General features: G+C 43.5%; 1 protein-coding gene across 2 annotated transcripts in view; it reads right to left on the reverse strand.

The window, feature by feature from the left end:
- Positions 1-3587, reverse strand: part of TRPM7 (transient receptor potential cation channel subfamily M member 7) — a 58152-nt gene extending 54565 nt beyond the window's left edge. For both annotated transcript variants that reach the window (XM_074601531.1, XM_074601530.1), the window contains exon 1: positions 3249-3587. In XM_074601531.1, coding sequence (XP_074457632.1) covers positions 3249-3251 — 3 coding nt within the window. In that variant the 5' untranslated portion in view covers positions 3252-3587. The remainder of the gene's footprint in view (positions 1-3248) is intronic.
- Between the last annotated feature and the right edge of the window lie 8407 nt (positions 3588-11994).

The following is an 11994-nucleotide window of genomic DNA, read 5'->3' on the forward strand; positions in this document are numbered from 1 at the left end:
AGCACCACAACCAGCAACACCGTTGCTGTGCGTAGAACACTTTTCACCCAATTCTTGGGAAGGAAAAAAACCCTATACAGTTAAGGATAACAATGATATTTATTGCAGTTTCTCTCTTGATTTTTTGTATTTCATTATCCCACCAGAAGTTCACTGGCCTTTTCTTCTTGGAAAGAACAGAGGGGTAAGAAATTTCCCCTGCTTGCCTAACAGCAATTAGACAACCTGTGTTGTCCCTATTTCTGTGCAAGAATGAGAGCAGCTGGGGAAAAAAAACAAACTTCAGCTGTACTGTTGTTCCAGCAAACCCAGTATTTAAAGAAAGCAGCTCACGCCCCTGCTTTAAAACAGCTCATATCCACTTTACATGCTAAGCAAAATATAGGTGTAAAGGCAGCTGAAAAAACCTCACCACTTCTCAAAAAAACAGCATTCTGTCAGTGCAATGGCTGTCATGGAGACTGGTCTCTGAAACACTGCTGCTCGGGTCTGTGGTCTCATCCAGTTAGATGCAACAGTTCAGTGTGCCAGGCGACGCTGGTTTAATGACTAGCTGCTTCCAAGAAGAAGTCACCTGCACTTCCTACCTCCTCTCTTGCGCAGCAGCACTGATGCCCAGCTAATCCTGTGCTGAGCCAGGTCAGGAAACAAAGCGTGCCAATACAAAGGTTTTGGGGGTTTACTTTTTCTGTCCTTTTGTTAGATTAGTTTTCTATTACTTGAAATGCAAAACCATCTACAATTCAAGTAAAAGAAAAGCTAAGCTAAATGTAATAAAAATAACAGAAACCAAGGATTAGTTAGACCATTTTCGGTATCGGTTGTATCATGATATATTAATGTGACACCATTACCTGTACATTCTCATTATGTGAGCAAAAAAAGATGGGATTAAATCAAACACAGGACAGTAACAAGATTGCAGAGAATACAATAGAGGAGAAAGAAGGTTTCAGGCCAGGGAACATGAAGAAAGCATGCAACAAACTTTGTTCAAGTTTTACCACGGGTCAAGTCAGTATCACTGACTATTTTTTTGTAGAAATAATGAAGCATATAGACTCATTTATCAGAGGCCGCCACTACTTGTCAGTATCAGAGGCAAGAAGTGACGTTATCTTTAATAATCATATAAGTATCTTATCCAAATACACACACAGAGTGAGATTACTCAGTGATTTATCTGCTGAAAAGCCAGCTGACAGAATTTCAACCAGTGAAGCTAAAATGCACTGAGACAGAATTATTCACATTAGAAACAAGAAACATGACCTCAAAGACAAACTTCAATTCTGGAAAACACGCACATTGATTTTACTGTCAGTTTGCCGTTTAAAAAGTGGGAGGAAAAAAACAGAACTAGTGTTACTTGTTTCAGCAAATTAACGTGACACACAAATATTTGCAGCCAAAGTAGACACGGTTAAAGGAAACGAAGCATTCCAACAGAAATAAATATCTGTCAAAAAGAAAAAAGACAAAGATAAGTTTTTCAGGTTCAATGTATTGGCATGAGAAGCATCATTTCATTGTCTTGATTTTTCACAGCATAAGCCACAATTTTAAAATCCAACCCCATGTCTTTAAAGACTGGAACTTGAAATCTGGGCTTGTTTCAGACAATATGCTGATAGTATCAGAAGTTTAAAAGTGTCACTGCTAGTATAACTACGTATTAAATTCCTAATTAGGCTAATCAGGGTCTTTGTGAGAAAGAAAATTAAACTTGCTATGCAAAATCCTGTCAAGCACACAAATCGTAGACTATAAAAGCATCTCTCTCCCTTCACACATGCTTTTTGACGAATCCTCGTAGAGATTTATTTGCAACATTAGTGGTGTAAAATCGACAAACCAATATGGCCAGACCCTATTGTGTCAGCATGAATTATTGAAGTTCAAAACAATACTGGGTTTTTCTGTAGAAAACAGTCATCTGTCACAACTGTCCACAAGGAGTAAACAGTTAACAGAAACACACCTCATGAAGGGACATTACAGAGAAGCGGGAAAAGTTTGGGTGTTGGTACAAAGCTTCCAGGAAAGGGAAGCACAGCAAGTGGTAAAGATAACTATGAGAAACAGGGAAGAGTTTGGATGCTGCAGTCTATCACCAGCAGAGCAGAGAAAGCAGGGCTGATGTGATAAGACAAAAAGGTAAGGCAGCAAGACTAGAGTTACACAGAGCCTCAGTAGACAAGAAAAGAAGTGAATGTTTAAAACACAATAGAGTACCTCTCTCCAAGATAATTCACATGGGGAGGTAGACAATCTGATAGAGTATCTTTAAATACAAGTGAGATAACTGTTAAATGCAAGGTGGCGTTTCAAGGTGCCTTTGTACCACAAGTGAAAATTACCCTTCCACTCCTGAGCTCAAGCACGCAAAAAAAAAAGAAAAAAAAAATCAAAGTAAAACATCAGAAAACTAAGGTACAAACAGTCCAAAACCAGCCTAAACAGTTCCACAAGCACAAAGGTGTTTTCCCACACACACACTTCAAATAGCAGAGTCAAGAATAGCCTCATACCAGAAGGTACGAGGGATGATCTATCAGACACTTATCTCACCCACACAGACACATTAAAAAAAAAAACAAAAAAAGACTGAACTCCCGGAATTGTCACACCGAACAACTCACTCTTCAGAATAATTCCTGATTTAACGTTGGACCCTGTCCAGCAATTCTTCAGAACTGCTCAACAGCCACGGAGCAGCGGGGAAATGCTTTCGCAAAAATGAAAACCTGCACAAAATGTCCTGTATTCGACGTCCGGCGAAACACCTGTTCAACAGCGGCGTCGAAATACGTTATATTGCCACAAAAAAAAAAAAAAAATGCTGACCCGCCACCAGTTTACACGTCTATGAACCCAATCGGTGCATTTCTTAGTCAGGGAAGTCCATAACACGGGTCGTGGGCGGGCGGGCGCTGAGGGGGGCGACGCCGGGGCGTCCGCCCCGGCGTCGCCCCCCTCAGCGCCCGCCCGCCCGCCCCGGGCCGTGAGGGGTGAGGACGGGCCTGAGGCGCCCGATCCCGCGCCTCCCCTTCCGGCCCGGCGGTGACAGCCCGGCGGGGTTCGTCCTCCTCGCCACCGGGCCACCCGGGACAGGGGAACGGCCGCGGCGAGCCCGGGAGCCAGAGGGGCCGAGGAGCAGCCGGCTGGGACAGGTCTGATCCGGCGGCCGGCTGCCCCCGCCAACCTCCCCCGTCCCCTTCCTCCCTTCCCTTCGCCGCCGCCCTCACCATTCTCCTCAGGGCCGGGCTGGGTCTCGGCGCCGATTCTGGCTCTCCTCGCCCCGGGCAGCTCCTGCTCGTGGTTCGGCGTCGGCGGTGGCGGGGCCTGTCTCCATCTATCGGGGCTGAGCTCGGCAGCAGCGGAGGGCTGGGTGGGGAGAAGCCGGGCGAGGACAACGCTCCGGGGAAGAAGGGAAGAGCGGGGCGCGGAGGAAGGCGCTGGCTCGACTCCGCACCGGGACCCAGCGCTGGCGGCGGCCTCGGCCCGGCGGCTCTTTCTCATAATTGTGCGACTCGGCCGGCGGAGAGCCGCGGCGCTGCCGCGTCAGCGCGCACCGCCCCCGGGAGGAGGGGGAGGCCGCTGCCCGCTCCCGCCCGTCCCGGTCCCCCCTCAGGGCGGGGGCGGGACGGCCGGTGAGGGGAGAAGAGGGCGGGGGGCGGCCTCGGCCTCCCCACACGCGGTGGGGTGAAAGGGGGAACCCCGAGCCGCGTCCCGAAATGGCGGCCGTGCCTCCTGTGTGCTGTTGGTGAGGTAAAGGCCAAGGAGACGTTAAAAACGGGGACAGAGACCAGCCTGGCTGGAAGCGCGCGGTTCGGAGGGGGAGGCCCCGTCTCTCTGCGGAGACACCAGCCCGAGCATCGGGCCCCGAGGCGCTGGCGCAGTGCGGGCGGAGGGGCCGGGGCTCCGCCGCCCCGTCGAGGAAATGTCGCCTCAGGGCGGGGGGCCGGTGCCCCGCGCGCTGGTGAAGGGCGGGGAGATGGTGCCTCCAGAAAGCAGCCCGTCGTTATTCCTTTCCTGAGCTAGGTAATAGGGAACACCATTCATTCGTTTGAGCTTTCCTTTCGCGCTGCTGTATGGAAGTGCCGCCATTAGCACGGTCTCAAACACGTTTTGTAACCCCGTCTGAAGAAAATGGGAGGAAAGTTCATTTTGGAAGGAAAAAGGAGGATGCGTTTCGTCCGCTCTGTTCCCGGTTTAGTTTGGGAACTGCCCAGAGCAGGAACTTTGGCCGCTTTTATCAGAGAAACTTGAGAATCAGGGTCACTAATAAAAATCCTCGTACAGTAATTCCCATTACACGTTTCAGTACATATCTTTTGCAGTAAATTGTATGCTAAAATAAATGCATTTCTAAGGGAAGAAAGAGTGATTAAGTTTGGCTCAAATGATTGGTGTTCCCTAAATCTGAAAAAAATAAGATTTCCTAGAAAAATCTCTGAAATGTACATTTAATATCACTGTTACACCATTAACTTTTATCTAAGACATATGCAGTTAGATAGCTTGGTGTCCCCTCTGCAATAAAAACATGGTTCAGAAGTAAGTTAAATCTGGCTCAAAGGCCCTGGTACCATTTCTAAAATACCATAGTCATACAAGAGCGGTAATTTTGTATGAACTCAATCAGAACCCTCACATTTATTTAAAAACTTTGGGGTTTTTTTATTGTCAGGCCTTATCATTTTTCTGTGCTGTTGTGATGTTGAACCTGGTATCACGTGTCTCTCCTTGCTGCAGAAATCCAGCATTAACTCCGCATGGGCTAAGCTGATACAGACGTGCGCGAGTGTGTGCTCACACCTGAACCATGGGTTTGTGCATCGCAGGGTAACAGAGTTCTGCAAGTACAGCTGAAAACTAGCAGGACAGTTTTCTGTCCTGAAAGCCTCAGCAGGACAGAAGCAACCTCTTAAGAGTCTGAGGCTCAGTACGCTACCAAATTTACTAGACCCACTCCAATGATTAGAAAGGGATGATCAAAAATCAAACCAAGCATTAAAAAAAAAAAAAAGTAGAATTAACAGCTGCTAGTTTCAACTGAACTGTAGATAACAAGAAACAAAACGTCCTCGCATTAACAGCCGTTTAGCAGGTCAAGTCCAGTAGCAAATTCTGGTAGCAGAACCCGTTTTCTGCACACAATAGGCGCAAATTTGAGAAGACCCACACAACTGCAGGCATTCAGCTCCGCATTAGGGCGTTGCTGCAGGGGAGCTCCTAATGCTTGTTTTTAGTTAACTTCAGAAGAATTTGCGCTATCTTACATAGGTATGAAAATTAGGCTCCTAGGAGTCTGAATTTCCATAGAATAGGAAAATTAGGCGTTTCCAGGAAAAACTTTAATTAGTTCTGGGTACAAGACCTTACAACAAAAGGGCTAAATTCACTCTTTTACTGCAGGAGAAATCCCAAGTGTGCTGATCCGCAGCTTTTTGTTCCCGCCCGGATTCCCATGTGCCAGTGCTAGTTCTTGGCTTACAGAGCAGGAACAGAAGGAGCAGTGGAAGCCCAATAAAATTTTCTGGAGATGGTTCAAGAACTTTCCAAAGGAAAGCAGAGAAAATGGGGGATTTCTGAATTCTTCAGCTAATGCTATAAAGCATTTCTGACAAACTACCACATTCCCACTTCTTTCCTTCCTCTTTTTCCCTTTCTAATTAATCTAAACCTCCTTACATCCCACATGAAGCTAATGAACAAAACCCATGACAGCAAAGTTCTTCTATGACTAGGTCCTTCATCTCATCTCACGACAATATTTGGGCTATGCTGACTTGATTCTCATGGTTATCATGTTGGCCTCTAACTTCAGTATTTGTAAATTCAAGAGGTAGAAGGAGCAAGGGAATTAGGAAGAAGTAGCTGGAGGCCAGCCTGGGCATGAGGCTTCTCTCGTACAAGCTATTGTTCTAGGAGAACATGCTCGAGGTGAGGAATTTTCCATGCCTTTTTTCCTGTTGATCCTGCAAAACTGTAAAGAGATTGACATCAAATTGCTTGAGTGAAACTGTTTGTGATAAGCTCAGATGGAGAGACAGCACATTGTTACACTGGAACAGCTTGTGAAGAAAACGAAGGGAAAATGAGTCATCGACATCCTCTCTGCCTCACTCCGGGGGAGCGTCAGCCTTTGGAGTGCTGTGAAGGAAGGGCAGGACATAGCACCACAGTGAGATACATCCCCGTGACCTGGGAGTGATGGCACATGGCATAAGGAAGTCACCTTCTGTGCTTTTATTACGTTGATCAGCCACACAGAACATGACGTAATTTGACCCTAAGCTAAGCAGCATTAGTCATCCAAAAAGAGTGAATTCTTGTACATTCAGATGTTAAATCTTGTTTTCATCACTGTACCTCAGCCTGAGAGGGCTAAGCAGTAGGATAGTGTTACCTTCCAGCCACACCAATAGTCAACTCAGAATTCCTCTGATACCTTCTTCCCAATCAACAACTGTCAGCTGTGAATTAGAAGGAAATAATGAAGCATTATTTTATACTTCACTGCATTTAAGGACCTTTAACCCGAAGCAAGCTTCTGTTATCTAAAATGGGACAGAACTGGTTTAAACAAAACTCCTTTTGCCCTGTGGTTCCTGTATCTCATACCAAACGATCAGTCCGTCACTGGCACTTTATCTTGAGTTTATTTGTTATGTAATCATCACCAGAACTAGTAAAATTTTGTGGTGTCAACCTTAATAGGTTTTACATCACATTAAACCAGCTGTAACTTGATCTCACTGCAATAAGCGCTAAAGGATTATAAGGAAGGGCTTCTCTAAGGAAGCCCTTATCCCAGTATTGCAATATCTAGTAGCCAGGATGAGGCTGTTGGATTGCTCACTCACCCTCATGTAGATGAAATACTGACTCATTCACAGGAAGAAAAAATACAGCATTCCGCTCTATGAGAAATGAAATGAGTTGCCATTAAGTAAAAGTAATCTGGTTTTCACTTTTTTTTTTTGTTTGACTCCATACAAAGTTTTACCAGAGATACGCTCTCTTACTCTGCACCTGTTCTTTTAAAGTTGTTCAAAATAGATGCTGGAGTTCATACAGTTAAATGAGATGCACATGCCAACTGATAAGGAGATCTAGTTAATATCCTACTCAAGGTCAAACAGATTCTGTGTAGAAACCGTTTTTGTCCCTTACCAAAGTCGTCTGTGGCAGAAAAGAGGTATTATTGATTCACTTTTCTTATTCTTTTAACAAGGGTGAATTCTCCCAAACCCTTTTTTTTTGGCCACAGTTTTTTCCATTTCTGAAAATAATGTAGGTACATCAGCTGTCCAGCTATAGCTAAAGTGGCAACTCACCAGTTTACATTCTGACTGCTACTCCTGAACACTGAAGATACTTATTTTTTCAAAACGAAAATTTAAAATTTGCTAAGTAAGGCAAAAAAGCGCATGATGACACAGGTTAATGGGGCCTGTAAGTCCCCTCCATTATTTTTGAAGGGTTTTTCTAGTGCTGGAGTTGCCGAATTTTTGTGAAAATATTTTTCCCAATACCTCTCGGATAATACACCAAATAACTTTACAAACACACAACTTTTCAGTAATTCAAAATATGCTGTTTCAAAATGGGATGAAGTATAAACAGCTTATTGCTGTTAATCACAACGTTTAGAAAATATAACCTAAAAGGAGGTGGCTCATTTCCATTGAAGCCAGGAAAATAAAACTCAAAAAATATGTAACTCCACAGTTTTTAAACCATTCAGAAATTTTACTTACTTTTGTTGGTTTGCAGTACACACCAGAGTTACACATCTTCTGAAGAGGTCCCAGAGGTTTAGTAATCTTTTTGCACTATAACAGGGTTCTTCAAAAAGTAGTTAGTCTGAGCAATGTGCTAGCTTTAATGGCTGAAGAGATGTATTCCCTCACAGGAAACAAGCTGTACATTCAAGAAATAGGTCATAAAATCTAGGGTAAATTCAAGGTATATCAGGAGAATACTAATGTACAAAAAGTTAATTTTGCATATTTAGCAGTCATAAATTATCCCCTGTAACTGATTTAGACTCCAGTCTCACAAGCAATGTATGTATTTAAATTAAAGTAACAGAACTGCTCATGTATTAAAATTGGCAAAATAGCATTGACATCTTACTGTATGAAGTAATTATAAAAAAGGGACGTAGAGGTAGCATGCCTTTAGACATAAGACCTGATTTGGTATCACCCGAAGGTCACCCAGCGCAGTTCAGCTCCCCTCTAACAGCGAGACCCATCACAACAGCTCGAGCGTGTTTTCACCACATTTCAGTGTTAATTTAGGGCTACAGCATTCTATAAAGTCAGCCATTTACTTTGCAGCGCAGATGCAGGGAACGCTATATGGGGCTTCTCAGTTTTTCAGTGCTTCCCTGTTTTTCTGGTACCACCACCACCAGGAAGGGGACGGCAGAGTGGCTTTCTGATGGCCGTGCAAAGGGCCCAATGACCAACACACCGAGCTCAGAGTGCAAAACCAGTAACTCAGGCTAGGCTTTGCGGTGTGGCTTGTCACATCCTAATTAGGCAAATGAGAGTGTGGGCTTTCCAGTTTTAAAATCTGCATTAAAGATATTCCATATTAATAGGGAGGGATAGTCAAGTTACTGAGCTAATTAAGTTGAGCGCACACAGTAGTTCTGAACGCGCGATTTTGCCTTTGACATGCTTTGTAAGCATACAAAAAAAGATACATTGCCCAACCCATCATCTAAAGCATAATCTAAGTATATCCTGTATTTGGGAACATGATCCATTACTTACTGCTCAGAAAACTGTTTCTGAGAGCTTAACCAACAGTCTTGCACAAAACTACCAAGGGTGTGCCTCTTCTCCATTTACGTGTGTAAAAGCAGTAGCTGCCAGGAACTGTATGGGGACATTTGCACCATAACGGTGACCCTTTGCAAGATTTTATCAGTGCCTGCCGTTAAAAAATAACTAAAACGACTTTATGTCAGTTTTCTTCATCTGAACTTTCTCCCCCCATAACTTTTATAGGATTTTTAAAGCTTCCCTGTGAAAATTGTTCCCAATCTTGGGGCTCACCAGTTCTTGTTTTGAGTTTCAGCTTGTTAGCAGCTGAGCCGGTGCACGGTGGACAGGCGACGTGGTGGCCTTTGCATAGAGATGCTCCATGTGCAAGCAGCAGCGGTGCAGCATCTCCTTCTATGACTGCGCTGCCTGAACCAGCGGGGAAAGCTGCGGGAGGCAGAGAAGCAGCTTCGTTGTGCAGCCAGGCAGCAGCAGCAAGCGGCAATGGCAATGCCAGCGTAGGATGACAGTTGAAACGAATTCCTTGGTAAGAACAGGGCAGCAGGTCAAACCCATTGCTGCCCGGGGAATCGGAGACAAGGTCACAGGTATCTTTATAGAGCTCTGTTTCTTGAATTTTTTTTCTAAATCCAGGGATAGGTACCTCATAATCAAAAGGTAAAATTTTCGGTGTGCCTATACAGGACTGGTCTTAATTGTCCAACTTTGAATTCTTATTTGACAGTGACCCTGACAAAAGCGTCCCTTTGCCCCGCAGAGGCTTGCTGTTTAATTTCATAGAGAAAAAGGTACCAATGGACATGTACTTGCTCTTTTTTCCATTGTTACTATAAGGTAAATTTACTTTTAAAAATTATTTTTTAAATCAGCTACCAGGGAAATACTCGCCTACCTGAGAAATACCTGTTTGCTAATTTTCTACAGTTAGTTGCCTTAAATCCATTAGGGTGGATCAATTTCCTAGCATAGTCTCCGTTACCCTTTTGAAAGAACTATTAATTAAAAGGATCCCATTTTTCTTGTAGCTTTGATAAGGACACATCACAACAAAGCTCGAAATTAAAGTAACTGAGTTATTGTTGAACTTTTAAATGTACCAATACCTGTTGTATTTTCTTGTATTCCCAAGCATGTACAATACAGAAGTTGCTCTTTCCTGCAAAACATGGGGAGAGCCAGCACGAGCACATTTCAGCCTCTGATAAAACTAAAAAACTTCTTTTACTTTTTTTGTTTTGCAAATCTAAGCCAGGCTGTTGCACCAACGTTAATGCAACTCCAGAAAATCAGTGGGACCCATAACACAGATAAGGATGTGCAGAAGATAAGCTATTGTTTTAAATTACTGCTAGTGGTGGATTGAGCTGGTGGGTATGACTGCTGCATTTATTTAAAATAAGACTCTAAAAGATTTAACCCCCTCATAAACGCTGGTCTCCATACTGGAACAGAGGCATATATTATTGTCCAAGGCAAAGTAATGTGTAAAGACATGTCAAAACATGCTGGTATTGCCCCAAATAGAATAGAGGAAAGAAAGGAGGCAAGTATGCGCACAAGCAAGGAGAGGAAACCAAAAACCAGACAGCGGAATACCTGTAAGCACACTCCTAGGAAAAAGCTGAAAGGGCGCTCTTTGATCTAAACACTTCCTTGGTTAAAAGGTTTTGCAAGCCAAAAAACTATTCTCAGCTATTTGATGCCCTCTGTGTTCAGGGAAACAGGATCTTGCACATTCTTCATAAATAAGAGGGATTCCAGAGATACCTGAGCCTCCATCATTAGCCTCTCTCAAGAGCACAAAACCGTGAACTTTGATCGCTCACTTCTGACAAAAGGGATAACAGCCTGAGTTGCTCTCCTCCTCCTTTCCTCAAAAATTAGAAAGATAAATCATTCACACGCTAAAATGCACTATATAGGCTACTTGAAAATAAAGCAGTGCTTTAGCTTCTGAAAGCATTACAAATCTAAAGACAATTTTAAAATGTGCTTAAATCTAACAGTTTACTGAAAGTAAATTATTCGAAGTGATCAATCAAACTTGTGGTGATAAAATTTGAGTTTTGCTATGAAGAAAAAAAATATTGCAGATTAATCAAGCTGGAAAATGAGCAGAAAAGTGCCTAATAATCAGAGCAGTAGAGCTGGAATGCTCCTCTGCAGATTGGCTAGTCTAACCCCCTGCTCAGAAGCAGGCTGCCAGGCATTGTATTTTGAGTATCTCCAAGGATGGAGACTCCACAGCCTCTCTGGGAAACTGCTCCAGTGTTTGACCACACACGTAAGAAAAAGTGAAAAGCGTTTTCTTATGTCTAAATGGAATTGCATTGTAAAGATTGGACTGATCTAAACAGGCAAGCACTTGTTAACTAATAATGGTAACCCTCTTCCTTGGAAGAAAATGCCTCTCCTGTTGCAATCCTGAAGCCTCTGAGATTTGCAGTTTTGCTGAAGTGTCAAATTTACCAGCCTTAACAACAGAATGCATGGGGAATAGACAGTGAAAAACAACTTTGCTGACTGCAGCTGTGGCTGTTCTTCCTAACTTCTCTACTTTTTAAAGTAAGTAAATTCAAAGAGCATCTTGGAGAGTTTTCTCCCAGTTAAGTACTCAGTTATTGTGACTCAATGCCACCAGCATCTCCAGCGTATAAGCAGAAGCAACTTAAAATACTTAAAAACATGTTAAATGCAAACACACAGAGGGTTCTAGGGATGTCTCAAGGATCACATATCAAGTGTATTCAGGTTCTGTGTTTGGGTTTCGTTTGTTTTTTTGTTTTTTTCCCCACTGCCAACATTTCCAACCCAGCCTGGGTTTCAAGACCAAAGCTTGGGTTTTTCTTGCCCTTCACGTCTAAGGCTGAGCACCTTCAGGTGAACAATGACTAACAGCTCTGCAAGAAGCTCAATTCACAGACTTCAGTTCTCTCCCCTCACACCTGGGGAAAAAAGAAAAAAAAAGGGGAGGGGAGGGGGGGAAGCAATCCACCAAACCCACCACATAGGTATTTACAAACAGAATCATAACTTTGATACATCAGGCAGGATGGATAAAAACTACAACTACATCTTGATGGGGGTGTATCATGAATGTTTAATTTACTTGGTATTACAAAGTGTTTACTGTTTTGCCATGAATGTTCACAGTAAGAAAAAGATGAGTCAGAACAATGCAATTACT

This window comes from Larus michahellis, chromosome 9, assembly GCF_964199755.1.
Source record: "Larus michahellis chromosome 9, bLarMic1.1, whole genome shotgun sequence".
In the NCBI taxonomy this organism is placed as follows: domain Eukaryota; kingdom Metazoa; phylum Chordata; class Aves; order Charadriiformes; family Laridae; genus Larus; species Larus michahellis.